The 14,741-nt window shown below is 36.7% G+C and overlaps 1 protein-coding gene and 1 long non-coding RNA gene across 3 annotated transcripts in view; one reads left to right on the forward strand and one right to left on the reverse strand.

Moving 5' to 3' along the window:
- Positions 1–1,648, reverse strand: part of LOC118017049 — a 153,308-nt gene extending 151,660 nt beyond the window's left edge. The window contains exon 1 of the long non-coding RNA XR_004681041.1: positions 1,335–1,648. This is a non-coding gene — a long non-coding RNA (uncharacterized LOC118017049). The remainder of the gene's footprint in view (positions 1–1,334) is intronic.
- A 30-nt stretch (positions 1,649–1,678) lies between these two features.
- Positions 1,679–14,741, forward strand: part of FAM174A (family with sequence similarity 174 member A) — a 38,793-nt gene continuing 25,730 nt past the window's right edge. The window contains exon 1 of one of the 2 annotated variants that reach the window (XM_035014957.1): positions 1,679–2,262. In XM_035014957.1, the coding sequence (XP_034870848.1) occupies positions 1,823–2,262 (440 nt within the window). In that variant the 5' untranslated portion in view covers positions 1,679–1,822. The remainder of the gene's footprint in view (positions 2,263–14,741) is intronic. The other variant, XM_035014956.1, reaches the window with a different exon arrangement.

The raw sequence follows: 14,741 nt of genomic DNA on the forward strand, positions 1-14,741 counted from the left end.
TTGTTTTGTTTTTTTTTTTTTAATTTGTTGTATATTGGACTTTTTGAAAGGTGGAAGGGAGCATTAAATACCAACCCTCTTCCATATATGGCTCTGAAGAAAGTTGTGAATAAGGGAGATAGAAAATCCAAACAGCCATTTTATTACTGATGAAGGCCAGCTTGGAAGCTAAAATTACAGTGTGTCACTAATGCTCTTTGCACTGCAACCCAGCATTAAGATGCCTAGTCCCTGCAATCTTACCAGGCAAGAGCAATTGCATTACTCTGTTACTTCAAGCTAAAGCATAAAGTAGCTAAAAGACATTATCCCATCCGTGCTAACTAAAATAGCCCTTTACCAAAGTTTTACTATAGACCTTGTACTTGTCATTTATAACACACACTTCAGAGTTCAGAATGAGTACAATTACTTTTTGTGCTGTCTCTATTTGAACTTAAGTGCTATAAGAGCAAGGATCACATCTTATTTGTCTACTGTCAGATACTCATTTTAGCACACTGCTAAGCAAGGAGTAGAAATTCTAATCAACTTGTTGAATGAATAGGTTTTTTTTTTTTAAAAAAAAGAACAAATGATGGGCGCCTGGGTGGCTCAGTTGGTTAAGTGTCTGTCTTAGGCTCAGGTCATGATTCCAGGGTCCTGGGATCAAGCCCCCCATGGGGTTCTCTCCTAAGGGGGGAAACTGCTTCTCCCTCTGCCCCTCCCCCTGCTCATGCTCTTGCACTCTCTCTTTAATAAATAAATAAAATCTTTGGGGGGAAAAAAGAAGAACAAATGTTAACTTCAGGTTCTGGTCAGGCGTTGTTTGCTTGTTAATTACCCGCTCAACCCAAAATTCCACGTTACTGATGTCAAAATTAAATAATAAGGAAGGTTTTATTCAAAATTATGGCAATAGAGAGGCCACAACCCTATTCCAGCTTACGTCCTTGGAAACTGCTGGAGATTTTAAAAGCTGCGGTAGGGTGCATCATAAACCACCTGTGTTTACTAATTGGCCTTCCCCAAAGGAAATGCTTCCTTTTTACCCTAATTTCGTGACAGAAGGTAGTTTTACAATTTGGCAAAAGGTGCGAGCCTGAGTCAGGCTCTCCTACCCTTCCACAGAGACTGGGAGAGAGAAGGGTGGCTGTCTTCTTTGATTACATTTCAAAAAGATGTTCTTTTAAAAAGACAGCCCTTGGCTGTAAAACTGGCACGAAATTTTTAAAAAGTATTTCTATCTCAGAAGGACAGAGAATGAATTTACAATCACAAGTGTCTAAAGTAAATGCTCTAAGGAAAGCGAGGTAGTCTTAAGAGGCAGTCAGAAAGAGGTCCATAATTTATACCTGAGCTGAGGGAAAGTCAAGCCCGTCTTGACCAATGATTAGCTGTGTTTCTGCAGTTTTGCACCAAGGAACTCAATTATGAGCTTCCAATCTCTCATGGTTCCCTAAGCATAGTTGCTGTTACTTTACACAACCTTCTTTTGCTTACTTTCTTACTTCCTACTTCTGACCGAAGCGCAGAGCTCCTCCGTGCTTTCTGGCAGGGCGCGTGCGCAGAAGACCGTGCGCGCCTGACGTCATTGAACGCGCCTGCCCCCACTTGTTAGCAACCTAAAGCGTCCGTAGTATCACCGGCTGCTGAGATGTACGAACTTCCGGTTGTCCCGGCAGCTGTCGCTGCCGCTGCTGCTGCTCCTGCCACCTGCTAGGGCCGGGCCTCAGTTCAGGATTTGGTCACTTCTTCGTTCTCCACTGCGCCCATGGTTCCTCCTGGAGCCAGGGCGGCGGGCCCGGCGGCTCCCGCGTGGTGAGAGGGCGGTCCGGGGACGATGAAGGTCCCGCACTGCAGTTGCTGTCTCAGCCACCTCTTGGCCTCCGCCCTCCTGCTGCTGCTCTTGCTGCCAGGTTTGGGAGGGCCTTTGACTTTGCTGCTGCAGGCGGCCGAGGCCGCACCGGACCCTGGGCCTCCGGACCGCGGGCCGCGGACCCGGCCGCCCCTGCCTCCCGGCCCCACTGTCGCCCAGTTCTTGGGCGGCGCTCCGGCAGAAGCCGCAGGGCCGCGGGGCGCTGAGGGCGGCAATGGCAGTAGCCCCCGGGCGGGGCTTTCAGCGGAAGACTCCGGAGGGAAGGCGGGGGAAGAAGACTCAGTGGGTGGGAGCCTTGCTGTGAGCCCCAACCCCGGCGACAAGCCTATGACCCAGCGGGCTCTGACCGTGTTGATGGTGGTGAGCGGCGCGGTGCTGGTGTACTTCGTCGTCAGGACAGTCAGGTGAGGCGAAGCCTCCATGAGCTTCCTCTGCAGGCCTGGGATGGGCTGCCTGGTGATCTAGCAAGGCAGATTTCTGTGACCTGGCATTGCACCTGCTTGTCCCCATTATCAGAGATGCCTGCCTGAGTGCGATTGTGATGTTTGTCTCTAAAAGCCTGTGGTACCATTGGAAGAAGTTAAACCACCAAGTAGTTACTCTCTTTCATTTATAAATTATAAATTAATACCTCACCTCCAAATCTCTTTACCTTGCGCAAAGGGCACACTTTCCTTGAAGACGAAGCAATCTTGTATTGACCACACTATCTTCTAATACTTCTCTCTTTCTACTCTATATATTGTTGTGTACTTTGTCATTTTGCCTATCAGAATGCAAGCCTCCTAAGGACAGGATTCCTATTAGTAGCATCTGTGAGACCTAGAGTTCTTTGTAAAATACTCTCACTTATTAGGAAATTAGTATTATTTGGATTAATAGTAGTGCAGAAAGACCTTATGGATATTTTATAAAATTTAAAATTTATAAAACTAAAAATTTTTAAAAATTTATACAATTTAGAAGAAAAGTTATTCCTTATGAGCAGTTTCTCATATTGGTCTTTAATCTGCCACATAAATAATTAGATTATAATATATGAAGTTTCCCACATTCCACTGTTTTTGACCTGGAAAAGTAACAGTTTTGTATGGTTCAATCTATGCCATGTACCCCATTAATCGGAAAGATTTAGCACTCATTTTGCATGGCACAAAGTATTTCAATGCAAAATGTTAACAATTGCATGATAAGATGGAAAACCTATGCAGCAAAAGAAAAAATGTCAAGTATATTCAATTTTAATATTGGAGCAAATATTTAATACCTAATGAAACTAAACATATCTGACTTCAAATTTACAAAATTTTGAATTCGTAAATGGGTAAATTTGATATTTCACTTACCAAAAAAGCCTTTCTAAAATGAATTCATCTATAAATAATAGTTCTATGTCATTCAAAAGTTTAAATTTACCAAATAAGTCATTTGAGCCTATTCTTACTATAGAATGCTAGATTATGGGATTCTTTAAATTTCAAATTTGGAACATATACGGTGACTTAAATGACACCTTTCACCTTAACTGTGAGGAAAATGACTCAGAGGAATAAAGTGATTTATCTTGTGTCCCATGGGGTCTAATATCTATGATTATAAATTCCACTGTTTGTTTGAATATTTTTCCCTCTTTTTCCCCCTTAACAAGAGGTCTAGGTCTGACATATGCTCAACCTTTGGATTAAGTAGACCAGGTCATTATGTTGTTTAAGTACCAGGTTATGAATACAAGTAGATGATTAATCAATCACTTATTATTCTACTTAATGCCATATAAAGTAGAAAAGGAATTATATAATCAAATTAATGACATTTATTATTGTTATCTGTCACCTTCATTTGATACATTTTTTTTATTACTGAGGTGAAATCGTTTTATGGCATCAGTTATGATATTTAAATATTCCATGTAATAAGATTGACTTGGAAGAAATCTATAATAAGATTATAAGGTTGAGGGCGCCTGGGTGGCTCAGTTGGTTAAGCGACTGCCTTCGGCTCAGGTCATGATCCTGGAGTCCCTGGATCGAGTCCCGCATCAGGCTCCCTGCTCAGCGGGGAGTCTGCTTCTCCCTCTGACCCTCCCCCCTCTCATGTGCTCTCTATCTCTCATCCTCTCTGTCTCAAATAAATAAATAAAATCTTAAAAAAAAAAAAGATTATAAGGTTGAAAATCTATAATAAGATTATTAAGTGGGTTAGATGGTGACTGTCTTTCTGAAGAGCTGACATATAGAGCCAAGACGTCACTATTTGAAGGATTCAGCCAAGAAAAGAGCTGAGGAAGCATTGTCTAAGTAGTTTTTACCTCTTGTGGAGTTTTGGTGTAGTATTAAAAAAAAATTAACACTAGTATTTGAGAAAACTATTAAAATGCTCCTCCCTCTTCCAGGTTCATATGTATGGGAACCTGGATTATCTTTATATATATTGCAAATGATTGAATGCAGGAGAAAATATGAACACCTGGCTGTTTTCCTTTTTCTATCTAGTTCTATTTGTTTAAGCTAGACATTAAAGGGATTTGAAAAAGTCTCTATCAGTGCCATTTTTCACCTTTTTTTGTTTTCTTTTTGACAAATGTATTTTTCTTTTTTTAAATTTTATTATGTTATGTTAGTCGCCATACAGTATAGTTTTTCATAAAAAAAGTTATGTTAACATGTAATGGACTTATTATTTTAAATGATAAATATTATAATGTGTCTTAGGTTTCATATATTAAATATTGATATGTATAATCCACAGAAAACATAAGTTCTTTGGAGTACTGAATAATTTTTAAGAATGTAAAGGAATCCCAAGACCAAAACATTTGAGAACCACTAGTGTAAACAGCATTATCTGATCTAGATACTATTGGTTCACAAAGCCGGCAAATCCAGATCTACATTCTGTTAAAGGAGAAGTGAGAACATGTTCATGAGGTGTTAAAGATATAGCCACCATATGAGACTTTCTTCTTGATATAAAGATTAGAAGAAAATTGAAGCAGAAATTATTTTTCTCACTGTTATTTAATACTATCTGTATAGTTCCTATAAAGATCCAGAGTACCCTGAGTATTATGTTTCTTATGCTTGTAAATTATGGGTCTGATGATAACTTTTTTGGGATGATCCTTATCTTTTCATTTTTCTTCTACGTAATTTATAATCTTATATATAAATGTTTATTGCCATTGATTTTCTATCTTCAGTTCTGTAAATCTTGGAAGGGTACAGTCTTCAGTATGATTCCATTGGATGGTTCACTAACATATTTTATGTTAGCCAAATTCTGAACTATAGCTAGGAAAAACTGCACCTAATCAGTTAACCAGCATCTAATATATTCATTTATTCATTTTTTAACCATCATCTGATATATGAACATTCAGTTCAAGTTCTAAATTTAGTTGGCTACCTGATGCCCCAGGCTTGATTGATGCTAACAGTGTTTGGGCAGTGTTCAGAACGCATATATTTGCTTAAAGATTATGGGATAAAAACTATTTATTTTGGTGAATGCCCATTTTGGCTCCCCACGTTGAAAGTACGTATAACAGCACACCAACATTATAGTTTATTTGTGCCGGGGGGAAAGAATGGCCAAAAATAATTTCCTTAACTCTTAGGTGGTAACACTGAGAATATTTTATTTGTAAAATACTTGAACTCCATGAAACTTATAAGTTGTTTTGTTTTAATCTAATTTAGTTATAATGAATATGTGACTGGAAATAATAATAATTCACTTTGAGGCTGAAAATATTCCAAAAAACACTTAGATTGTATCCATAGAAATTGAAAAATATATACAAGGAAAAGAGTAGGCTTCCTAAGATTAAAATATATAGTCTCTATGAGAAGAGGCTCCTTGTCTGTCTTATTCTGTACTATATCCTAAGTGCTGAACATTATGTACAACATATGATAGGCACTGAATAAGTAGTTGTCTAATAAATGAGCATTCTTTTTTTTATATATATATTGTTATAAGTAGGTGGTAAAGATTTGGGAATTTAATGGTAATTGCTTCTTATTGATAGAACAAGGAGGAATGAGGATCTCAATAATACTTAGATTTCCTTTCTCTCTGTGGGGCATTCTTCTCACAATAAAATGAATAAAGCAAGAAAAAAAATTGCAGGGTCATTATTTTTTTAGCAAGCAATTTTGGTATAACTTTGTGAAGAATAGCCCTTGCCTTTAAAACAAGGAATTATTTCTTTTTTCATGCCATGGCACTGATGCTTTTTCATTTTGTATTCAATATGGTGTATTAGGAGACCAAGGCTTAGATTCCAGTCCTGACACTTTTCCTCTCTGATCTTTAGCAAGTCACTTAACCTTTCTAGTTTAATATCTCCTGATGTAAAATGGGGAAAGAAAGCTATTTTGTGTAGTGGAGATGAGCATGGAATTTAGTATAATAGCCTTCATTCAGGCAGTCAGTATTTATTTAGTTGCTCAGAACTGGGTACTGGGGATCTAATGTGAGCAAAATAGATGTTTCTGCCTCCATGGCACTTACAAACTAGAGGAGCAGAGAGACACTAATCAAACAATCATAAAGAATGTACAGGATGCTCTGGAAAAATAATAAAAGCCAGGTCCTATTAAAACTTAGTTTCTAGCAAATACACAATATTAATTTAATGGTTCCTATAAGTTAAGACACTAAATTGGTTTTCTTTAAAAGAAACTTACTTTGTAACTGAAACATTATTTTTGAAATTTTACTTATCATCAGATATCTAACATTTGTTATTTATGTACCAGATGCAATGCCACATACTTCATGGGCATTTTCCATTTTAATACCTTCCAAAAACCTTGAAAATAAATAACACTATTCTTGTACAGGTAAAGAAATTGAGGTTACATAATTTGTCCAAGGGCACATAAATAGGCCATGCAGAACTGCATTGAAACCCAGCCCTGTCTGAACTTTTTCAACATGCCTAGTTACCATACTGCTTCATGTTATTAAAGTCACAAATTTAAAGTGATACTGCATATAAGGATGACTAGCTTATTTTAGGACAAAAATCAGGTGAATATTATATGTACAGTACCTTTCTGTTTAAAACAATGGTTTTTGTGAATATTAAAAATCTCAAATTTTATTTTTAAAAAGTGAGTTAACCTTAACATTTATTGATAGTGTATCTGTGCCAACCTGAAATAATTTAGCATTCTACCTCAACCCCCTACTTCCCTTTCCTCCTCCAAAGGTTTTCTTTATTTCCTAGACACAGTCAGGGAGTAGTGGTATTTTACAGCAACTTCTATTAATCTGATCATACATAGTTCTTTTTTTTTTTTTTTTTTTTTTTTTGGATCATACATATTTCTACCTCAGTTCCTCCTGGACCAATTCATTATTGAATTATGAATGTGGGATTGGTAATGATATCTCTCCCATCTGGTTACTTAACAAGAATCTCAGTTACAGAATTTATTTTTTTATACTCCCAGAGGACATACGGTTTCAGCACTATTTATAAAATCATAAGACATCAATAGAAAATCACTCACTTAAGGCAAAAATAGGGAATACTTTGACTATGTAACATTTATGTATTTACTCACTGCCATTTATTCAGTAAATATGCTTGAGCAATTACAATTTGCTAGTGGTAGGCCCCGTGGTGAGAATCAGCAGTGCTCAAGATGAGAAAAGTCCCTGCCTTCTTGGAACTTAGAGTCTGTGTGTTGATACATCACTGGAAAGTGGATTTTTCTCATCAAGTATAAATTGTCCTGGTTTGCCATTTGTTCAGCTAGGTAGGATATATTGAATGTTTTATATAGAGACTCAGAGCTTGGAAATATATTTAACAAGTATACGTTCTTAAAGAATTGATATTCTTTGCACAGATGAAACTTACCTTCCCCAAACGTTTAGTCATACTCTTAAAATATTATAAATTCTAATTTGGCTTTGTGGTCAAATGTCAAAATGTCAAGGTGATTATGTATCAATGGCACATCATTGATACATTGTGAAGGATCATTGTGAAACAAAGTTGCTGGGAGACTCATAGAAACTCTATGAGAACAGAGGCTATTTACTTATTTTATACCCAGGACTAAGTGCAGTGTTTGTACCCAGATATCTGGTAAATGAAGTAGGTTTACCATACAGGGAAAATAAATGTTTAGGTAGGGAAAATAGTTATTAGGTTTTTCAAAAAGAAATAACATCCCTGTCCATCTCATGTATACTTTTCCTTTCCTGCTTCCTTCTAATATTAAAGGATTAGGTTACTGCTTGTATCACTTGCTATTTCGGTTAAATACATGAAAACAGTCCTGCTAACTTAAACTAAAGGGTATTTTTTTAATCTCAAAAAGTCAAAGAGTAACTGAAGAATTAGGTTTTCATAATAGGTAGGAACTAAAGCAGTTTAGGAGGTAAGAAACCAAAACAGAAGTTTATTTCAACTATATAGATATACAGTGGTTTTCAGTCCCTTTGTCCCTCAGTTCAGGAATTGAATTCCATGGAAGGAGAAATAAATTTGGCCTACTTCTTGGCAGAGATGGTTGCAATCTTAATTATTACCTCACCAGACTGTGTTAATTGTGATAGAGATACTACCAATAAAGGAATATGAGTGCAAATAGGAAAAGAATACAGTTACCAAAAACAAGAGATGTTTACCTCCCTGATCCATCTTTGCTCTGGGTTTCAAGGAGGAATATAAATTATTCATACCCATCTTGCTAGATATTTTTTTAATCCAGCAGTTTAAAGTACAAGTTCCTATGACTGGCTAAAAAAGCATACTGCAATTTGACCATCTGTCCGTAGTCACTAATGACCCTCAAACTATCAAGTGTTCTTTGTTCTACCAGAGGAGTCATTATTCTGAACAGTTTGGCTGCATTTGTTACTTATCACTTAATTCTTGAGTTATTTTTGCTTCCTTGACCTCTGTTTCATTATGCTGTCCTGATCCCATTTCAGTGTAGCCTGATGAGAAGTCAGATCCCCTGAGTTCTAATCGTAGCTTTACATGAGAGTATACTTGCTGTATATCCTTGGGTGAGTTAAATGGCAGATCTAAGATTCAGCCCAGGTTTTGTAAAATAGAGAAAATGATAGGATTTACCAGAAAGGATTGTTTCAAGAATCTATACAAAGTACTTAACACAGTTCCTGGCACATAGTAACTACTCAATTAATTTTAGTGGTGATAATGACTATTATTTTTCTTCTTTCATTACTATTTTCTGATCTCTTCCACTGGTCTTTTCTGTAATAATCTTGGCTTCAGGGAATGTTTTTAAAAGCTATCTCTCCCGGTGCCTGGGTGGCTCAGTTGGTTAAGCGACTGCCTTCGGCTCGGGTCATGATCCTGGAGTCCCGGGATCGAGTCCCGCATCGGGCTCCCTGCTCAGCGGTGAGACTGCTTCTCCCTCTGACCCTCCTCCCTCTCATGCTCTCTGTCTCTCATTGTCTCTCTCACAAATAAATAAAATCTTAAAAAAAAAAAAAAAGCTATCTCTCCACTCTGTTTTTCTACATGTGATAATAGGATTTTCTCTACTTAAGCAGTATTCATCAGGTGTGGAGTTTCGGGAGATAAATGGTTAATTTGTTGGGGGTATTGGGCCCAGGGTAACCCTTCCTAACTTTTTTCATGTCATGCCACACTTAGAAATTGATATCCATGTGGAGTGAATGCCTGAGACTATTTACCCTGATCTCTGTCCACCTTGGGCCCTGTTAGCAACCCAAGGGCAGAGGGGATTTTTGTTTTGTCACATCAGTAAATCATTTGCATTTATGGCACAGTGGTTGGGGAATGTTTGTAAAATGGTGCCAAATGTGGACTATGCAAAGAAGTGGTTGGAGAAGTTATTGTGTTGGCTACCTTTAAATTCAGTCAAACCCCTGCTCAGCGGGGAGTCTGCTTCTCCCTCTCCCGCTCCCCGCCTTGTGCTCTCATTCTCTATCTCATTCTCTCTCTCAAATAAATAAATAAAATCTTAAAAAAAAAAAAAAGGGCGCCTGCGTGGCTCAGTTGGTTAAATTCAGTCAAACCATTTCATGATAAGTTTGAGTGACTATTATGTATCTTAATAAACTGTTCTGGGTATTGGATAAGTTTGAGTGACTTAAGAGTCTGGGTATGGGAACTTAAAGGATAAATAAGATGTCTTATTTTTCCTCAAGGAGCTTAACATCTAGTGGAAGAGTATCACTGCTTTTTGTGATAAGAAATTGAACTTCGAGGAATATGGTGGCGAGAGATTAAGCTAGTTGAGGTAGGCTGCTTGGGAGTCTCGTTCCCACAGACAAGGCTATTTGAACAGTCAGTTAATACAGCAAAAACTTTAATTTGTATAGAAGGCTGGAATCTTTATTCCTAATCAACATGAATGATCTCTAAGAACTTTCCCTGTAGCTGAATCTAATTTTCAGTCAGCCTTTTCTCTTTGGATATGTTTTGGTCACTTAACAATTTTGGCTATGCCGTCAGGGAGAAGTATTGAATGGGGGGGGGGTGATGTTCATTTAAGAATATAATATTGAAGTATATTCAGGTATTAATAGTAGGAAAAGAGCCAATAGAAAAAGAAATATTGAAATGAAAGGTAAGGAAGGTCCTTGAGAAGACATGGAAAGAAAGAATCTAAATAAAGCCCATGTAGTGGGAATAGCATGGGTGAGAGGGAAGAGGTATTCTCCACTGAAATGCTCTTATTTCCACACCTTTCATTTGCTCCTCTGGGTTGTTGCAGTCTGGTTTCTACTTCTACCATTCTAAGTCTTTTTTAAAAATTTTTTATTTATTTATTTATTTTTATTTGAGAGAGAAAGAGAGTGAGAGAGAGATAGAGAGAGCATGAGTGGTGGGGGTATGGGCAGAGGGAGAAAGAGAAACAATGCTGGGCTTAATCCCAGGACCCCGGGATCATGACCTGAGCCGAAGGTAGATGCTTAACTGACTGAGCCACCCAGGCTCCCCTCTACTTCTACCATTCTAAAAGTGCCCGTGCAGGAGATAATTAATAATCTTATCACATCAGTTTCATGGACACTTTCTTATCTTTCCTATATCAATCAATATTTTGTCTCTTCTTTCAGCTTCTGATTTTCTTAACTTTCAGTATTTATTCTCCATGTTATCCATGAACTTCTTTCTCCATGGACTCTTCTTCCTACTATTAGAGTTCTTTTATACCTCTGACTTACTGGAGAAAAGAGTCTGCATCTTATTCATCTTTGGTTCCTAAAACCCCTGCCCCGCTTTTAGAAGACAAAACATTTATTAAATGTTTGTGGAGGAGAATGACTTTCACCTCTTCTATATTTGGGTATTCTCTGGGTCCTTTCCTTAACTCTGCAGTTTGACTGCCCATGTGTTCTGAGTGATTCATCCAAAATTCACTTCTTTAATTACCACCTCTAAACTATTGATTGCCTTCTGAGTTTTCATCATGTATGGCCAGCCAACTTTTACTGGGTATATGATTCAAACTCATAAAGTTCAAACTTGAAACCATCATTTTTGTCCCCAAACTTTCCCTGCACTCTTCTGTAAAGGTAAATGGTATCACCATATACACAGTGTCTTGAACTGGAAACCTGAGCCACCCCAAGTCTCCCTTTTGTTTACCCTCTGCATCCACTCATACAGTTTCATTTTCTAAATAGCTCTTGACTACATTACCACTTGGCCGGCTCCATTGATATAACATTCCTTTAGGCTCACATCATTTGGCTACTGTGTTAGCATTCTAAGTTGTTTCTTCACTTCTAAGTGTTTCTCTCTTTCAACTTACCTTCCTGACTAAACAGCTAGTCTTCCTTCTGAAATGTAAATCTGATCATTCTCTATGCTTACACACGTGGTTTATGGCTGTACAATATGGTAGCCAACTAGCTACATGTGACTTCTTAAAAACTCCAGTAAATTAAAATTAAATTCAGCTTGTTAGGTGCACTAGCCACATTTTAAGAGCTTGGTAATCACATGAGTCTACTGGCTGGCTGCCATATTGGACTGCACAGTATAGAATATTTCCATCATTGCAGAAGTTCTATTGGACAGTGTTATTCTTTGGCATTTGATGGGATAAGGTTCATATTCTTTAGCTTTAACATTTAAGGTCCTCCTCGATCTAACTTTTTTTTCATCATTTTCCATGTTTATTTTGTTCCAGTCTCAAGTGTGCCATATTTTTATGGCAGTGCGTTTTTCAAGCAGAGTGCTTGCATGCTTTTACCAAACTCCTAGTTGTCTTTGAAGATGAAAATAAAACATCAGCTGTATCGAAAATCCTCTGTGGTAATAGTTGGTTCACTTGTCTGCCCTCTGTACACTATTTATTCCTTAGACTTTTTTCTAAAATAGATATTCAAATTTTCCTAAATAAATAGCAGAAGGAAATAGGAAGAATGTATGGAAAAACTAAAGCAAAGCATGGAAATGAAGATTAGAAATGTGAGGTGATGTGCAATGGGTATTAACATCAACTCTGTAATAATCCACTCATTTTAACTTCACATACTTTCTATATTTGAAGAGCTGTGGACTCATGATCTGTGGCTGTGCAGAAAAGTCAGCTGGGACTGTTTAAAATACATAAATTATTTGCATATTTTTACCCAAGATAATACGCATTATCTAGGATAACTGCAGTCATCAGGATGAATTGTAAAAAGTGTCACTGGGAGATGCATTTGCTGGTAACTAAAAAGATTGGATTTGGGACAAATAGGAGAAACTGGATTGAGATGCATCTGGTTAGTTATTACAGAGTTTTCCTGACAATAAAATAATCAACAAATGTGAATTATGAAACTTTAGTACTAATATTCAGATGGTATATACCAATACACTTCACCAGTATACTTGGGCCATTTGTTAGAGGCAGTGTCTATCCTGAGTAGTTGATTCTTATGTCTTGCAGTTGTTAAACAGCTGAATACCTTGAAAGTGACCTCTGCGTCTCCTACTCTTGAAAGTTTGAGTTGTTTTGTCATGATCGCCATTGCCCATGTTGGTATATACCTTTTATGTTACAACATTTGCCTTTAATTTTATTTTTGGTAAAGAAACTCTGAAATCTATATTTTTCAAATTTTGCTGTCTTTTCTCAAATATGAGAAATAAAATAAAAAGTTAAAATTGGGTTGGAAGGTACATATTGATAAGTTGCATTGCTCAGTATGATATAAAACAGCATGAAAAATACTTCAATCATAAATTTGGAATCTTAAAGTTATTTTCTTAAGAAATCATTTAGGTTTTTCCTAGTTATTTTTCAGAGATCTTTACTGTTATTTTCTTTAATACTATTTTTTTCCCTATAATAAGAAATAGGCAGAGACTTGGCAATTCTCAGAATAACATGAAGATACAGTCTTCTTAGGCAATTTTGGTTGGCACATAATGTTATTCCTTCTGTGTAGCCAAACTGTGTTACATTTTTCTAAAGTAAAAATAGTAAAATCTACTGTGGCTTGTCTCCAGTTTATATTGTAATTTTATTTAATCACTGATTTTCTCAGTAATGTGACAAAAGATTGAAAAGATAAAAAATAAACTTTCTGTACTAGTTAATTTACATACAGATGTGTGTATGTGTACTATCCACATAGGCTTCTATTCCTCCAGTTAATGTGATAGTTTTAGTTTTAGCTTTCTTTTATAACCCAAGTCTGTAAATGTCAATTCATGTTAGCAACATACTACATTTTGAATATTTATAACTTTATGTTATCATTTATACACTTTTTCTTTTCATTAGGCATATTAGACACACACCTTCAATTTATATAGATTTATACAGAACTTTTATAAAGTTTTTTTTAAAAACATTATGTTACCTTATTCTCACCTCTGAGGTAGATGATTTTATAGTTACTGGAATAGATATGAGGTTCTGAATATTTTAATCAGGGCAATATAGGTTATGCTGAGGTAATAAACAATCTCAGTCTCAGAGGCTTAATGCAGTAAAAGTTTATTTCTTCTTTATGAAAATTCAGCTGCAGGCATGGGTTGTCCTCCAGGATGGTTGCCCGCGGTGTGGCAACTCAGCAGTTTGGCTGACTTTGATTTTAGGATTTTGCCATTTCAGCCTAAGCCATCTACAGTTGTCAGAGCTTGGTAAGGGAGACTAAAGAATGTACAGGGGCTTTTGACTGCTTCAGCCTAGAAAGGAGCCTAATTGTATGAAGAGCTGGGAAGTAAGAGAGAGAGAGTATGTGTATGTTCCAGATTAGGTGAGCACTAGTAACGTCTGCCTTATGAAGTGATACAGCACACCAAAGGCCATATAGCTGGAAAGTGTCCAAACTGCTGAAGAATCCAGTTTGAATTTGATTCAAATTTGGCATTCCTTCTATATTGTTCAGTGAGTTCTTAAAGTGATTAATTGATCATATTTTCACTTTTTCATTTGGATGAATTTGCATTTTACAGAATAAGAAAACAAATTCTTAATGATACTGAAAATAATAAGCAATTAAATAATGCTTTTGCAGTTACTTTAGTCTGTACTATTTCTTACAAATTGTACACATTATAATGAATGTACATTGATACCCATTGGGAAACTATCCTAACTCTTGAAAAAGTAATGCAGCTATATAAAATTAACAAAATTTAACTTTAATTGCCTTCTCTTTTTTCATCTTGCTTTTGACTGGCTTATTCATTCACTGTGTCTATCTTTTTCTACTTAATAGCTTCTGGCTTCTAGTTTTTACTTAATAAAAATTAAGTAATTTAGGGCTACTGTGACCCATTATTCCCCTTACTATGTATGCCTTGCAGTCTCTCCATGAATTTATTAATCTCCATCACAGCTTCAAATTGTCTCATGTTCTTGTTTGCACCTATGTGCATGTGTTTTCTTCTACATTGATTTCCTAT

The sequence above is a fragment of the Mirounga leonina genome, unplaced genomic scaffold, assembly GCF_011800145.1.
Source record: "Mirounga leonina isolate KUSES-001 unplaced genomic scaffold, KU_Mleo_1.0 Mir_168, whole genome shotgun sequence".
Taxonomy (NCBI): Eukaryota; Metazoa; Chordata; class Mammalia; order Carnivora; family Phocidae; genus Mirounga; species Mirounga leonina.